Genomic DNA, 14,295 nt, shown 5'->3' on the forward strand with positions numbered 1-14,295 from the left:
TGGGTACACAGGTGGGTCTTGCCCGGGACAAGGGAGAACAGAGGAGCGAATGACCCCAAGACCTGGCGACATTCCTCCTGCTGCTCAGGAGTCAGGGATGGTGAGAGTTTCACTCCCTCCACCGACCCATCCTTTTCTTGAGACGCAAAAAGGTCAGGGAGAGGCTCAGTGTCCTCTTCCTCCGAACCGTCAGTCACCATTACCAACATGCCTTCGGGCCTCTCATAGTGGGGTTTGAGGCGATTGGCATGGAACACCCGATGCGGGCGCCGCGGGGTCTTTACGTCCACCAGATAGGTAGTCTTGCCCATCTTTTCCAACACCTCATAGGGGCCTGTCCAATGGTCCTGGAGGGCGCTCAGCTCCCCAGGCTCCATCACCCACACCTTCTGTCCAGGCTCCAACTCCACTGGGTGAGCATTGTGGTCATACCACGCTTTCATGACTGCCTGGCTGGCTTCCAAGTTGTCAGAAGCTTGCTTCCACAACTTAGCCATTTGGCTTCAGAAGGCCAGCATGTAGCTCACCACATCCTGGGGAACGTTCCGGGGAGACTTTTCCCAGGAGTCCCTCACCAGGCTGAGAGGTCCACGTACAGGGTGCCCGTACAAAAGCTCGAAGGGGCTGAAGCCCACTCCCTTCTGTGGCACTTCCCTGTAGGAAAAGAGCAAACAGGGTAGGAGGACGTCCCATTTCCTCCGCAGGCTTTCGGGTAGACTTCTGATCAGACCCTTCAAGGTTTGGTTGAACCTTTCCACAAGATCATTGGTCTGTGGGTGATAAGGAGTGGTGAACCGGTAGGTCACTCCACACTCCTTCCACATTGCCCGCATATATGCTGACATGAAGTTGGTCCCCCTGTCAGACACAACTTCTTTGGGGAATCCCACTCGGGTAAAGATCCCCATCAGGGCCTTCGCCACTACCGGTGCTGTAATGGTTCTCAGAGGGATTGCCTCTGGATACCTTGTGGCGTGATCCACCAGTACTAGGAAAAACCTGTGACCGGATGATGTCGGTGGATCTAGGGGCCCAGGTATGTCGATGCCCACCCTTTCAAAGGGGGTACCAACGACAGGAAGTGGTTCCAGGGGAGCCTTCAGCTTCATCCCTGTTTTCCCACTGGCTTGGCATGACACGCACGACCGACAGTATGCGTCAGACGCCACCCTCATTCGAGGCCAATAAAAGTGGGGGACAAGCCGGGCAAAGGTCTTGTCCTGACCCAAGTGTCCTGCCAAGGGAATCTCGTGAGCCAACTCTAATAGGAAGGCTCGGTAACACTGTGGGACCACCAGGGCCCGTGACAATCCTTGCACTGGTGCCCTGGGCTCACTGTAGAGGAGACCATCCTCCCAGTAAACACGATAGTTCCCAGACTCGTTACCTGCTGCCTGGACTTCAGCCTGTTGCCTCAGACCCTCGAGGGTGGGACATTCCCTCTGTCCCTTGCTTAGTTCCTCCCTGGATGGTCCTCCTTCCACTCACCACTCAGCGGGGATAGGTAAGTCCTCCAACGGAACTATGTCCTCCTCCGCGGACTCCGGGTCCACCTCCACAGGTGGCCTATCCGTCTCACGGGGCACGGACCTCGAGGCAGGCTCTTCCTGTCCTCGAGATGTTCCCTCATCCGCAGCTGGGTGGGCCATTGTTCCAGGCTCCAACCCACGCGACTTCTCCTCCCGAGCAGCCGCAGACCTGGTACTCACACAGGCCCAATCAGGTGTACCCAGCATCTCAGTATGAGTCCGGTATTCCACCTCCTTCCAAGCATTGTGCTCCATTTCATTACCCAGCAGACAATCGACTGGCACGGGGCTTACGGCAACTCGAAGTGAACCTGCAACCCCTCCCCACTCAAAGGGAACCTCGGCCACAGGATAGTGACCCATTCTGCCGTCAGCCATCGCGGCTGGATGGAGTACGCCTGGAATCACCTGCTCCGAGGACACCAGATGACTCCTTACCATAGTCATACTGGCTCCTGTATCTCTCAGAGCTTCCCCTCTATGGCCATTGATGGTGACCCATTGCCCATACTTGGTAGTATTTGAGGGCACCTGGATCTTTGGAACCATCTCCCGATCACCTAGGGACACTAAGGTGACACCCACCCTCTCCCTTCCCTTATCTAAGGGCATCTCCTCCCCGAGCACTACACTAGTGACTCCCAGGGTCTTTCCTCCAGTGGGAGGGGGTAGTCTCTTTGGGCATTTTACGTCTCCCTTATAATGTCCAATACCACCACACTCAAAGCAATGGACAACCCTTGGCTGCTGACTCTGGCCAGGATTAGGGCGCTTCTGCGGGTTAGCCTTAAAGTTGGAGAAGGAACTTTCCCCCTTAAAGTTATTTTGGGGGCCTTTGGAGAACTCCTGTTTCTTTTTATCTTCTTCCCCCTTTCTTCTGGGGAGCACCCTGTCCGGACTTCTGATAATCTCCTCCCATCCCCTTCGTAGACACTCGGGTACTTGCCCAAATGTCTGCCTCCTCAGCAAGCTTACGGGGGCAAGTAAGTTTGCTGTCTACCAGGTGTTGCCTCAGCTCGGGAAGACATTTCTGGAGTAGATGTTCCTTGAGTATTAGGTCGTACAACCCTCGATAGTCCTCCACCTCACTACCTTGGACCCACCCATCTATGGCTTTTTTTGCATAATCCAGGAAGTCAACCCAATTCTGTGAGCTCAGTTTGTGGCTGCCCCTGAACCTTTGCCGGTATTTCTCTGGGGTCAACCCAAACTTCCTGATGAGCGCCACCTTCATGGCGGGGTTATCTACCTGTTCCTCCCGGTCTAGGGCCAATAGGGCATCCCTACCTGTCGGAGGCATGTACCGGTATAATCCACCCCCCCAATGCTTCTCATGGATCCCATGGGCTCTTAAGGAGACCTCATAGGCTGCCAGCCACTTGGCTATGTCGTCTCCAGCGGTGTAACTGGCGACTACGTCCTTGGGTAAATGGGGCCTGGGCTCCCTGGCAAATTCCTTTGACTCGACACCCTGCCGAGTGATGTTATGGACCTGGAGGTCGAGTTCTCGTAGCTTGAACTCGTGTTCCATTCTCCTCCCTGCCATTCTCTCTTCCATCTCCATCTTGGCCAATTCCCACCTTAACTGTCTTTCCTCTCTCCTGTCGACTAACTCGGTCTCTGACAACCCTCTTGAGGATACACTGCTGCCCTTCCGTGAGGCTACCTTGGGGCTGATTGACATCACACCCACCCCCAGGGGACATTCCGCAGTTCCCTCAATGACAGTACCTCTGTCTGACTCCTCCTCCTCCACCGTTCCCTCCGTGTGTGCTTCCACCCAGGCTCGCAGACTAGTACGGAGCTCCTCTCTTTTGGCCCCTCACCTAACGAACACTCCCCTTTCCTGACAGAAATCCTTGAGCTGTGCCACAGTATAGGTCTCCAGCTCTGACATTTCGAATTCCATCTTGTCAGTGAAAAGTGTGGACAACCACCCCGAAGTAGGTTACAAGGATAGGAACTCTGAGGGTCACTTCCACCCACCTCCAGGAAGAATTTAGAAAAAGCAAAAGATTGAATTAGAGGGCCGCTAGGAGAAAACTCTGGGTGTGTACCTGTGGTGCACACTGAATTATTATGGGGTACAAAACAAGCACGGCTCGTGATCCCACCCGCTGAGTACCAATTTTATGTTGGACCTGCGATGGGCAAGCCCAGCACAAAGGGGGTAGCTTGGCTCAAGTGACAAGGCAAGTGAAGGCTGTAGTGTTAAGCCGGCTTTGACCCAATAATAACCCTTCATGCAGCCACACCAAAAAGAAGGACACCACACCACTGCTGTAGAAAAATACGATTCCTTTATGTAAAAATTCTCTGTAAATAGGGATGATTGGGATAGCACATATACATTTCTTTTGGTCACACAATTCTGGGCTTCAATTCTGTAATGAGTAATACCATAAATAATATCAGTAATAAATAGCATCAATAAATAGAATAAATATTAACAGTAATAAATATCACAAATCAATATAATAAATATCACTTTCGCCTAGCAGAATAAATACTGGTTCATTTAAATAAATAAAAACATGTTCATTCTGGTATCGCTGCCACCAATTAAATATTTCAGGAACATTACATTTGCATTACGTTTCAGTTTGGAAAGATAACTCTCTTACAGTTTCTGTTGGTTTCAAGGACAATGTGTACAGGCTTCTCTGGGCACAGAATGCGTTTTGGGACTCTTTAAGGCTCATTCAGGGAGCATGCGCGTGTATCTAAAAGGCAAGGAAACACAGTGAACACTTTATTTGCACACGGCGGTCACCGGAATAGGACCTCTGCTTGCCGGTGGAGTCTCTACGCACCTACAGGCTTTGTCACCGCTAGCACTCAGGCGGCACCAGTTCCAAGTCTTTAGACTGACGAACGGGCTGCCGGCAAGGTCACACAACCTTCGCGCTCAGTTAAAACAATGCCGGTTCACAGTTTCTTCACAACGCTGCACACTACTTTAAGAAACGGGCCAACCTCACATTGGCTGTGATCGTAAAGCAATTCAGTCAGGGCACAGCACTCCTCACGCCAGCGACGGGGTTCTCAGGGGCTCACTGGACCTCCCTCCGACTTCCGCATACAGGGTGGTTCCCGCCCACAGCTACAGCTTCTGGGTCACTGGGGAGTGGCAGGGACGCTAGTCCCGCCCAACAAAGGCCGGCGTTCCCCGCCCCGGCGCACCACCTCACCTTCAGTCCGCGCAGGGAGCGCTCTACGCTGGTGGGGCTCGGAGACGTCCGAGCTCCCCTCTAGAGGCGCCTGTCACGAAGGGGGCACAGTCGACGATCGCGGTCGCGGCGAACTTGCTCTCGCCACGCGACTCGTGAAATCTGTCATAATTCACCACCGGGGGGGCGGGGAGCACACGCAATTGGCCACAGTCTTTGGGGGAAATGAGGCACTCGCTGGGCAGGCGCTGTAGGCACAAGGTCACCGCTAATGCGGATAACTGGAACGCCAGCCAGGGTCAATGCCAATGACCTTTGCCACTCTACTGCCCGCGCTACCAGCCACCTCAGGGGTCAACAGGGCAGGTGTCAATCTGGTGTCAAGTCTGGAACCTCTTCTCTCCTTTGATCTAAAATGGCCGCCAGGGACTGAGCCTTATATAGCCAGTGCCCTGGGGTGCTGGCACGAGCCAGAAGGTTCTAGAACCTTCTCTGGCTGTGACAATGACATGGCCCTTTGGAGGTGTATTTAGGCCACTCCCAGCCACCGTACTGTGGTTCTAGAGCAGCCATTTTGTGTACCTGAGAGAAAATAAAGACATTCTTGTCAGAAAAGCGCGCCAAACAAAGGGCGCCAAAACCTCCAAAGGTCAAAGTTCATGAAGGCTCCAATGGGAGTCACTCACATGAGGGAAAAGGGTGTCCACCATTTTAGGGCCATATCTTCAGGTTGACAACCCCAGTTTGTAACGCCACAGGTTTCGTCATGTGTCTTGTAAATAGGTGCCACAAACCTTGTGAGCAACTGGGCATCAAGGAACATCTAACCCCATGAGACAGCACATAAAAAGTCCTGGCAGACAAAGAAAAGCGACAAATTTTGGGATTTACAGGGGAACAAAAGAAATCATATTGGTGAGGGGACTCTCAGAAGCAGACAGGTCTAACACGGAGTAAATAGAAACTCATTTCAGGCTGTGAGTTGGAGTGACCCGAGTCTAAATATGCCCGTAGAGTGAAATGGCTTACTGAAATGAGGGTAAACCTTTGATTGTTTGAATAATGCAGGTAATTGCGTGCTAGTGTGACATTGTTGAACTGGAAGTTTACGTGTTGTTGCAATGTAAAGTAAAATCAAAGAGTTGCGGGTGGTTACGTGAAGGTTAGTGGAGTAGTGTGGATAAGAGTGAGCTGGAGTGATCTGGTTCACTTCAAAGGTTGGGCAGCAGCATGAGACATTGCCACTGGGAGAATGAATGAGTGGGTGATGGAGGACATATGGGCATAATTGACACATTAAGTCATTTATGACATTGGATGGTATCTCTGTGCACTAAACCTATCATCTGAATATTTGTATATCATAGATTACTCAGAGGATTTTGAGAGACCAGGAATGTGTATTGATGAATACTTCAGAAAGCACCCTGAAGAGATGGAAATTTTTGTTACCAGGCTGACTGAAACATCTGGAGAAACATCTGATCCCAACGGTTCTACTGGAGGTCATTCCTACCAGGAAACAGACTGGTCACTTGAGCAGATGAGAAATGACTTCCCCCTTCTTCAAAAATCCAGTCTCTGCCATCTTCTTGGCTTTTCTGAGTTGAGGAACTGCTCTCTGGACAGAGATTGCGGTTACTTCCAAAAATGCTGCTGGACCGTGTGTGGCATGCGATGCGTCTTGCCGATATTTGGTAAGAAGAGACTAGAGAATAGTGTCATAATTCATGTTCTTGTAGTGACCTCTGCAGATTGATAATGTTGTCCAGGTTCACAGTATTCGGTAAAGTTACGGAAAGAGTGTATTGATAGAAACGTACCCCGAACATTGGATTGGATGGAAACCATGTATGGTCTGTGTTTGGAAGTCAGATGGTCCAGGCCAGAAGTGTTGTACATATCATGTGTGCAGCAGGTGCAGTGGGGGTCCATATTTGTAAGTAGCCTACTGCACTTGATTATTGCTGTATTTTACCTCCCATTTGTGCGGCAGGTGGCCCATTTTCCCTGCTTGCATTTGGCATCCCTACTACATTTAAGGTCTTGTCCACTAGACATACTTCAGCACAACATGACTGTGCCCTAGTTGTCATGTTATGTGAACATGTGCTTATATACATCCTAATGGCTGTGTCACAGTAGAATGGGGTTTTAGGTGCATCAGTGCTTTCACCTGAAACAGGGATCAGCTCTAATCAGTGCCAGTGATTCTAGAAAGCCCAGGAAAAATCAATCTTCATCTTGAGGACAACACTGGAGAATGAGGTAACACTACCAGACCTCAACATCTGCAGGAATGTCTTTGAGGTGGTTTGTAGTAATGGAGGAAGACCGGGTAAAGAAAACATCAACAGCAGCAGATGATGACACTCCAATTGTTTTTATACCCAACTCTGTGCTACCTAACTCTTTTTCCAAACCCACAACTGATGCAGAATGTATCTTTGCTTCCCATTTATAATTGATCACATTTCCTGTTCTGCTCCTTTTTCTGGCAATGTCTTCTCTGAGATCCAGGGTTATTTGCCACTTCTGTAGGAACTAAAGTCTTCACAAGGCAAGAAAGGCTGTGCTACCCTACTTTGCTTCAAAGTTATGTGCTATCATTTATTTCCTCAGAGGACTCAATATTCAGTGTAGCCTACTGGAAATCTTCCATGATTTGTTGGCATTGTACCCAGTCGCGGCCGGCATTAATCACAGGTGTTAGGGGGGTAAAAAATGTACCTGTCTGCCAGCCGGGTACAGTATTTTCTCGGCTCCTGCTCCTGCTCTCCTGCCTCTGGCAGGAAAAGGAAGCAGGCAGCCCCCCCTCCACGCCCCTAAGCCAATCACAATGCTGCAATGGCAGCGTTGTGATTGGTGGGAACGCTGCTCAGCCAGGGGCTTACGGGGAAGCCATTTTCTCCATGGAGGCTGCATAGCAGCCAGCATGGAGAACAGTGAAGTGCGCATGACTGGTTTTGGCGGCCCCAGAGGACTGACCAAACAGTCAACGCGCCCTCAGGAGTGGGCACTCCCCTCCTCCCCTGCTCAGCCCTCGCAAAGGAAGCCCAGCTCAACTGCCCGCCCGCAACCAAACGCTTCTGCTTTCTCGCAGTGCGAGAAGCATTAACATAGAATGGTAGTTATTACCATTTATGTTTCTGCATCTCGCACTGCGACAAAGCAGTGGGGCGAACGCTCCTCTGCCCTAGTGGAGGAACCTCCCCTTATTGTACCTGTTGAACACCTCCTTGGGCAGGGAGAGCACAGAAAGGGTACAACCACTGTTGGCAATTACCATCTATTGCGTGGTGCATTCTTCAATTTTTGCCCTTTTTGTATTTCTGAATTTACTCTGTCCTCTACGGCCCTGCTAAATGGTATTAAAATTCCTGTGCTTCACTTTAAACGTGATTACATTAAGGTACCTCTAATTGACTTATTTAACTTGCCCTTGTATATGGTGTAGAAAATGTACCCAGAGCCTGAAAGCTTGTGGACTGCTGCTACTATTGTGCTATCCACAGAGAGGGCCTTAAAAACATGGCTAAAGGCCTGTCAGAGGTAGCCTTTCTGCAGGGCCTAAAACCCTTTTGTTCAACCTGTCAAAATAAAGGTATTTGAAAGTTGGTAAACCATGATGTTAAATATTAATAAGGTGCCACTAAGTACACCTTTTTAATCTCAAGGTGGGGTGTTGATATGTAACAGTGGAACATGTGCAAAACTTAAATTGACATGTTCCTCCAGTGACTAGGTCCCAAAGTTATTTTCAATGGCAGGGCTGTAGCTGAATCATAAAAAAATGCTAAAGTACAGATTATAGACCTTGATCTGTAACTTTTGATATGAAATAGCTACAAAAGGGTCCTGTGAGCACTTGAAATGACCCAGAGAAGCTGCTCCAGAAATCCTGAAAAGTTGGGACTTCTAAGACCTTTGGAGCTGTCTTTGGTACCTTGTGGCAAAGGTGTCCAATTGTGATGCACCTTCTTCGTATACAGCCCCAGGCTTGCCCTGCAGGTGGATTTTGAAAAATCTTCGACCTGGATGAACCTTCTTTGGGTATCTGACCTGCACTCGATCGTGATCTGCCTTGAAACTGCACCTAGGTCCTGGGCCATTCCACTTACTATCAGTGGCACTTAGGGCTTTTTGATGCTATTTTTATTTAAAACTGTAAAACAATAGGATCTCCGGTTCTCCAAATTTTTGTCGCTTTTGTGTCCTTTTGTTTATTTCATTTTACTCTACTTTTCTAATTTGTTTTGCTTGTGCTTTTGATTTTATTACTTTTTTGGCACTTTTAAATACTTTGCAGATTGTCCTCAGAGAAGCCCGTCTGCTCTGTGCCATAGCTATCAAGGGTTTGAGCTCAGTTTAATTTAGTAACTTTGATGGTTCACCCTGACAAGTTAGTGAAATTATTTCTTGAAGTGAACATCAACTAATCCTTTTTCTTGCACCCACCAATAATCTGGTGTGGCTCCTGCCTCCATACACCAGACAATGGCAACATTGTTGGTGGGTGGGGGTGCAGGACTTGTCAGTGGTACCCTAAACTGCAGAGCCTGCACTTTTAATTGGACAAGGGAATATACATCGACATTGTTCCAAAAACATGCAATCTGCCCAGGGACTGTACCCCAGCATCCCATGCCTCTGTGTGGTGCAAGGCACTGCCCTGCATCTACAGTGGAGTGTTTGGTTGACTTTGGAGTTTGCATTTTATCCTGCCTTCGAAATGTCAGAGAGGAATGCCCATGAAAGGCACTTGGGTAGGCTGGCTGGCATTTCTACTTTTAAAGGTAACTTGCCAAAAGGTTGACCCGTATCTCCTTTAAGTGCTTGCAATGAAGGTACATTTCAACCACTAATCTGTACTTCACCTGAGAGAAGGTCTGATGCATAAGCCCCTAGAGGCATTTGCCAGGAGCAGGATTCTGCATGCTGCTGTGGCCTCTAAAGTTATCAAGACATCTAGAACCCCTGTTGCCTGGAAAAGGAGAAGGCTGTTCTGCCAAGTGTGGAGCTCAGCGGGTCCTTCAGCAGGAGGGTAAAGAGCATGATCCTGCAGACTGAAGCCTGCTCTATGTTATTGTGAGGAAATGAGCCATCCAGGAACCACACGCAGGGTGGTGTAGTGGGGTGGGTAGCAGTAAACTCGGCTATCATTTGAAACAGTTGGAAATCCTTCCATATTTGATCAAAAACACTGTTGTGTGCAATGTTACTGTACATATTCAGCATCATCAATAAAAGGCACGTTCAGTAAATAGTTAATTAATAATATTATTTAGTTTGCTAAAGCAGCGGATTCAATTTACAGAAAACATGTATATGCAAAGTAGCACACAGTTCCCATAAACAGAACATAGTGTGTTGGGTACCTTGATAGTGGATTACAGAAACCAAGATTTGATGGTGGTGGGGAGGACATCTAATTGCAACAGCATTATATAGAATTCTGTGCAGTGGATTTTCATATATTTACACTACAGAGTTGGACATAGCTACATTACATTACATTACACATATTTACAAAATGAAGTACAAAATAAATTGCCTACACTCATGTGATACGTATTTGTCTAATAATAGTGATAACATATTTTTACAATGATATTCATATTGCATTTTAGTCATTACTTAGTTGTGACAATTACACATTTTAGTAATGTCCACTTTAATAGTACTCTTGAATGTCTGGTGAGGCTCAAGTGACTTTGCTGGGATTTTAAGGCATGCCATAGGAATCACTGCATGTCTCAGCAGCGAGCACCTAACTTGCTGGCCCCACCTGCTGGCTGGCGAATTCTAAACCAGGGATTAGCCCCTACGTCCAGCAATTTAGACTCATTCATTCATTCATTAATCTTTATTCGACTATCTAAAGATAGCCATAAAAGAACAGTCATTATAAAAATAGAACAAATACAATCATATTATAAAAACATTGCAACATATACATTTGTATTGACCATAACGTTCGTACTTATACATCAATGGGGCAATTCATAATTTTTACACATAAAATGATAATTTATAAAACGAATCGTATTTAAAACCATATCAATTCAATAATCCTCTAATCTTATATTTTTCTTCTTATTAATTGATTTAAAAATTAACAGGGCAACACTATAACAAGTCAGGGGTCACCTAGTCTTACTAAAAATTTCATAGCCTCTTTATATGACCTGATATTATAAGTAATAAATAGTGGCTTTAAATAAAAACGTCTAAAAATCTTATAAAATTTACAAAACAGCATAAAATGCAACGTGATCTGTTTGCTTAGATTGTCATATGGACATAAAAAATCTGCAGGTAGATGTAACCACATAGTAGGAAAAGCTACAGGGAAATGAACAATGCCACATCTAAATCTCGGTAATACAAAGCTATGCTGTGCATAAGTCACATATGACAAATATTTATTAGTGGTCATATCGCTGCTATCCATACTAATATTATAAAGAGACAGCCCAAACCTTTGAGGCGGGTAATCTCAGTAACCACAGCACCAATCACAACACCCAATACAGCATTGGAGAGGGCAGTTGCAGCAGAAGGACATAGGCTATGCAGACACCCACCATATACATTTAAAAGGTAAAAGAACCCTGCCAGCAAAGCAGTCCTTTGTGGGCGTGTCTGCGTTGTGCTGTGGGCGTGTGCTGGGGGCGTGACAAACGCTGGGGGCGTGACAAACGCTGGGGGCGTGTGCTACGTTCCGCCCTTCATGCCATGTGGGTTGTACATACAAAATAATCATATTGTGTGCTGTGGGCGTGTGCTGGGGGCGTGACAAATGCTGGGGGCGTGACAAACGCTGGGGGCGTGTGCTACGTTCCGCCTTTCATGCCATGTGGGTCATACATACAAAATAATCATATCATGTGCTTCTGTGGGCGTCTGCTGGGGGCGTGACAAATGCTGGGGGCTTGTGCTACGTTCCGCCCTTCATGCCATGTGGGTCGTACATACAAAATAATCATATCGGAAAAATAATACAAGGCTCACATTCACAGCTTGCCCCGGGCCTCAAGCGAATGAGCGTGTCTGCGGGGAAAATTACTGTAGCGTCTCCAGCGCGCTGTCACTCAACTGTGTGCATAAATTAATTTACACACAGCGACCAAAAAATGCACGGGAGCAAGAGCGTTCAATGGGCGTCTGCGTTCAGCTGGAGGCGAGCCAATTACGCAATTGCGCCGCATCAATGGGCGTCACAAACGAGAGTGGGCAAGGCAATTGCGTATTGGAAGGGCGTACACAATTTGCGCGGCAATCGGCAGCCACCAATCGCCTCACATTCTAAAAATAGGATACCAATTGCGCACCTGGGCTATGCCTTCAATGGACGTCTGCGTTCACCTGGAGGCGTGGTAAGTAACCGTTCGCTCGACTCCCTTGGGGGACTGCCCGTTGTCTCACACATACTGGGGACTTGGCCTGGGTGCATCTCAAAGGGCCGAATGTACTGTGTGCCTTGGACTGGGTGCGTCTGAAAGGGCCGAATGCAGTGTGGGCCTTGCCCTGGGTGCGTATCAAAAACACTCGGGCCGAAGACCATCGGTGTGGGTCCTAAACAAATAATAAGAGCGGGGAAAAACTTTCAAGGCTCACACAATTGTAATTTTTGTACGTTCGCGGCTGGACCTCAAGCGGGGGCACACACGACTGAGCGTGTCTCCGGGGACTATTATTGCAGCCTCTCCTGCGCGCTGTCACTCAACTCTCTCATTAAATGAAATTACACGCGGCTGCTAACATCAACCATGGCTGCAGCTGGGCCTCAAGCATTATCCTCAAGAATTCCTAAACTCCCTTAACCCTTCCGGACTTCCACCTCATTTACTCCAACTTAAAGTAGGAATACCTATCATGTTATTACGAAACCTACATTCACCCAATCTATGCAATGGTACGCACCTACAGGTCAAAACTATTTTGCCATATATCATTACAGCAACAATTCTCTCAGGCCCAACTGCTGGACAGTTAGCTCACATTCCACGCATACCCATGATACCTACTGATCTGACATTTCAATTTAAATGCTTACAGTTCCCTATTAACATTGCATTTGCATCCACCATTAACAAATCTCAAGGTCAAACGTAGAAAGTCATAGGCATTGACTTACGAGAAGACTGCTCCACTCATGGACAGTTATATGTCGCATTCTCTAGATCCGGCATGTTCAAAACCAATTTATTCTCCGTCCAGATTCAAATGAAACAAAAAATGTTGTCTACCGCGAGATTTTAAAATAAATTGCCCTTGCCAAATACACACATTGCACACATTCTATTTCATACCCGGACAACATCGGGACGGGCTGCTAGTATGATATATACTGAGACACAATAGGTTTGTTCTTTTCAGTCATTAACCTTAGATCTTTCCTGTTTTGTAAAAAGGTGTCTCTAATTATTTTCTTAGAGTCGATTAAAGTTTTGGACGTTTCTGTCCATACTGATGTTTTATATATATATTTTTTGTAGGACAGTATTAACGTATAGCAGCCATGGAATTTTAAGTGCATTTTGCAGATTAAGGCAATCGAAAATAATTGATCTGGTAAAACCTGTTCTTCCCTTTTCCATATTGAAACCCATAGTAGTAGAGGTCGGGCCAATAGGACATTTTCTAAAAACTGGAGACCCACCTCATAATGAGCAATGGTATTGGTTGCGGTTTCGGTAAATAAAGCAACCATTTCAAGAACAGGTTTTCTTGAATTTGCAGGTCTTTAGTATTTGAGTGACCCCATAGCCCTGCCTCATAAAGGGCTATACTCGTGCCTTTAGCTTTTAATAAGGCTACCATCTCATTAACTGGTGGACGCCCCAGATTGGAAGAAAATTTAAAAATACCTTGAGTTGTGTTGAGACCAAAAGCCATTGTCCACAAAAACAATACCTAAATAACAAAAGGAATTCAGTCTTAATAGGAGTTTTTTCAATATAAAGAGTTTTAAGGGGTTGGGGTTTGGGTTTGGACCCACAAATCATGGTGTAAGTTTTAGATTTATTCATGACCATTTTCTTCTGCATCATAAAGTCAGAAAATGCGTCCATCAATCTCTGTAGGCCTATTGGGGTTCTTGTAACAAGTACGGCGTTGTCCACATATGATAAAATCGGTGTCGGTGGCCTGCCAGCATAAGGACTTTGGCCTGTATTGCATGTAAGTGATTATCAATCCCATTTAAAAAATAAGGAGAATAAAATTATTGCTAATATGCACCCTTGTCGAATCCCCCTTCCCACCTTAAAATTTGGAATACATTCTCCCTGGAGACCAAAACGGACCTGTGTAGATAACTTTTCATACAGGCGGGAGAGGAACCCAATTATAGCCCTGGGAACTCTAATCTCTGTTAGGGTTGACCACAACAAATGGTGTTCCACTGAATCAAATGCCCTGCTTAGGTTGGCAAAGCAGAGATATAAGGATCCTGCCTTTTCCCTAGTATATTTGCCAATCAGCAGTTCTAGGTTAGTACATTGTTTGACAGTCTCTAAACGTTTTCTAAACCCGTATTGGACTCGTGTCAAGACAGAGTATTCGGTTGCCCATTCTTCAAGTCTGAAAAG

At 46.9% G+C, this 14,295-nt stretch overlaps 1 protein-coding gene across 1 annotated transcript in view; it reads left to right on the plus strand.

The window, feature by feature from the left end:
- Positions 1-14,295, plus strand: part of LOC144767796 (uncharacterized) — a 126,947-nt gene that overhangs the window by 96,329 nt on the left and 16,323 nt on the right. Inside the window, exon 3 of the mRNA XM_078651175.1 lies at positions 6,067-6,396. Within this exon, the coding sequence (XP_078507301.1) occupies positions 6,067-6,396 (330 nt within the window). The remainder of the gene's footprint in view (positions 1-6,066; positions 6,397-14,295) is intronic.

The sequence above is a fragment of the Lissotriton helveticus genome, chromosome 7 (assembly GCF_964261635.1).
Source record: "Lissotriton helveticus chromosome 7, aLisHel1.1, whole genome shotgun sequence".
In the NCBI taxonomy this organism is placed as follows: Eukaryota; Metazoa; Chordata; class Amphibia; order Caudata; family Salamandridae; genus Lissotriton; species Lissotriton helveticus.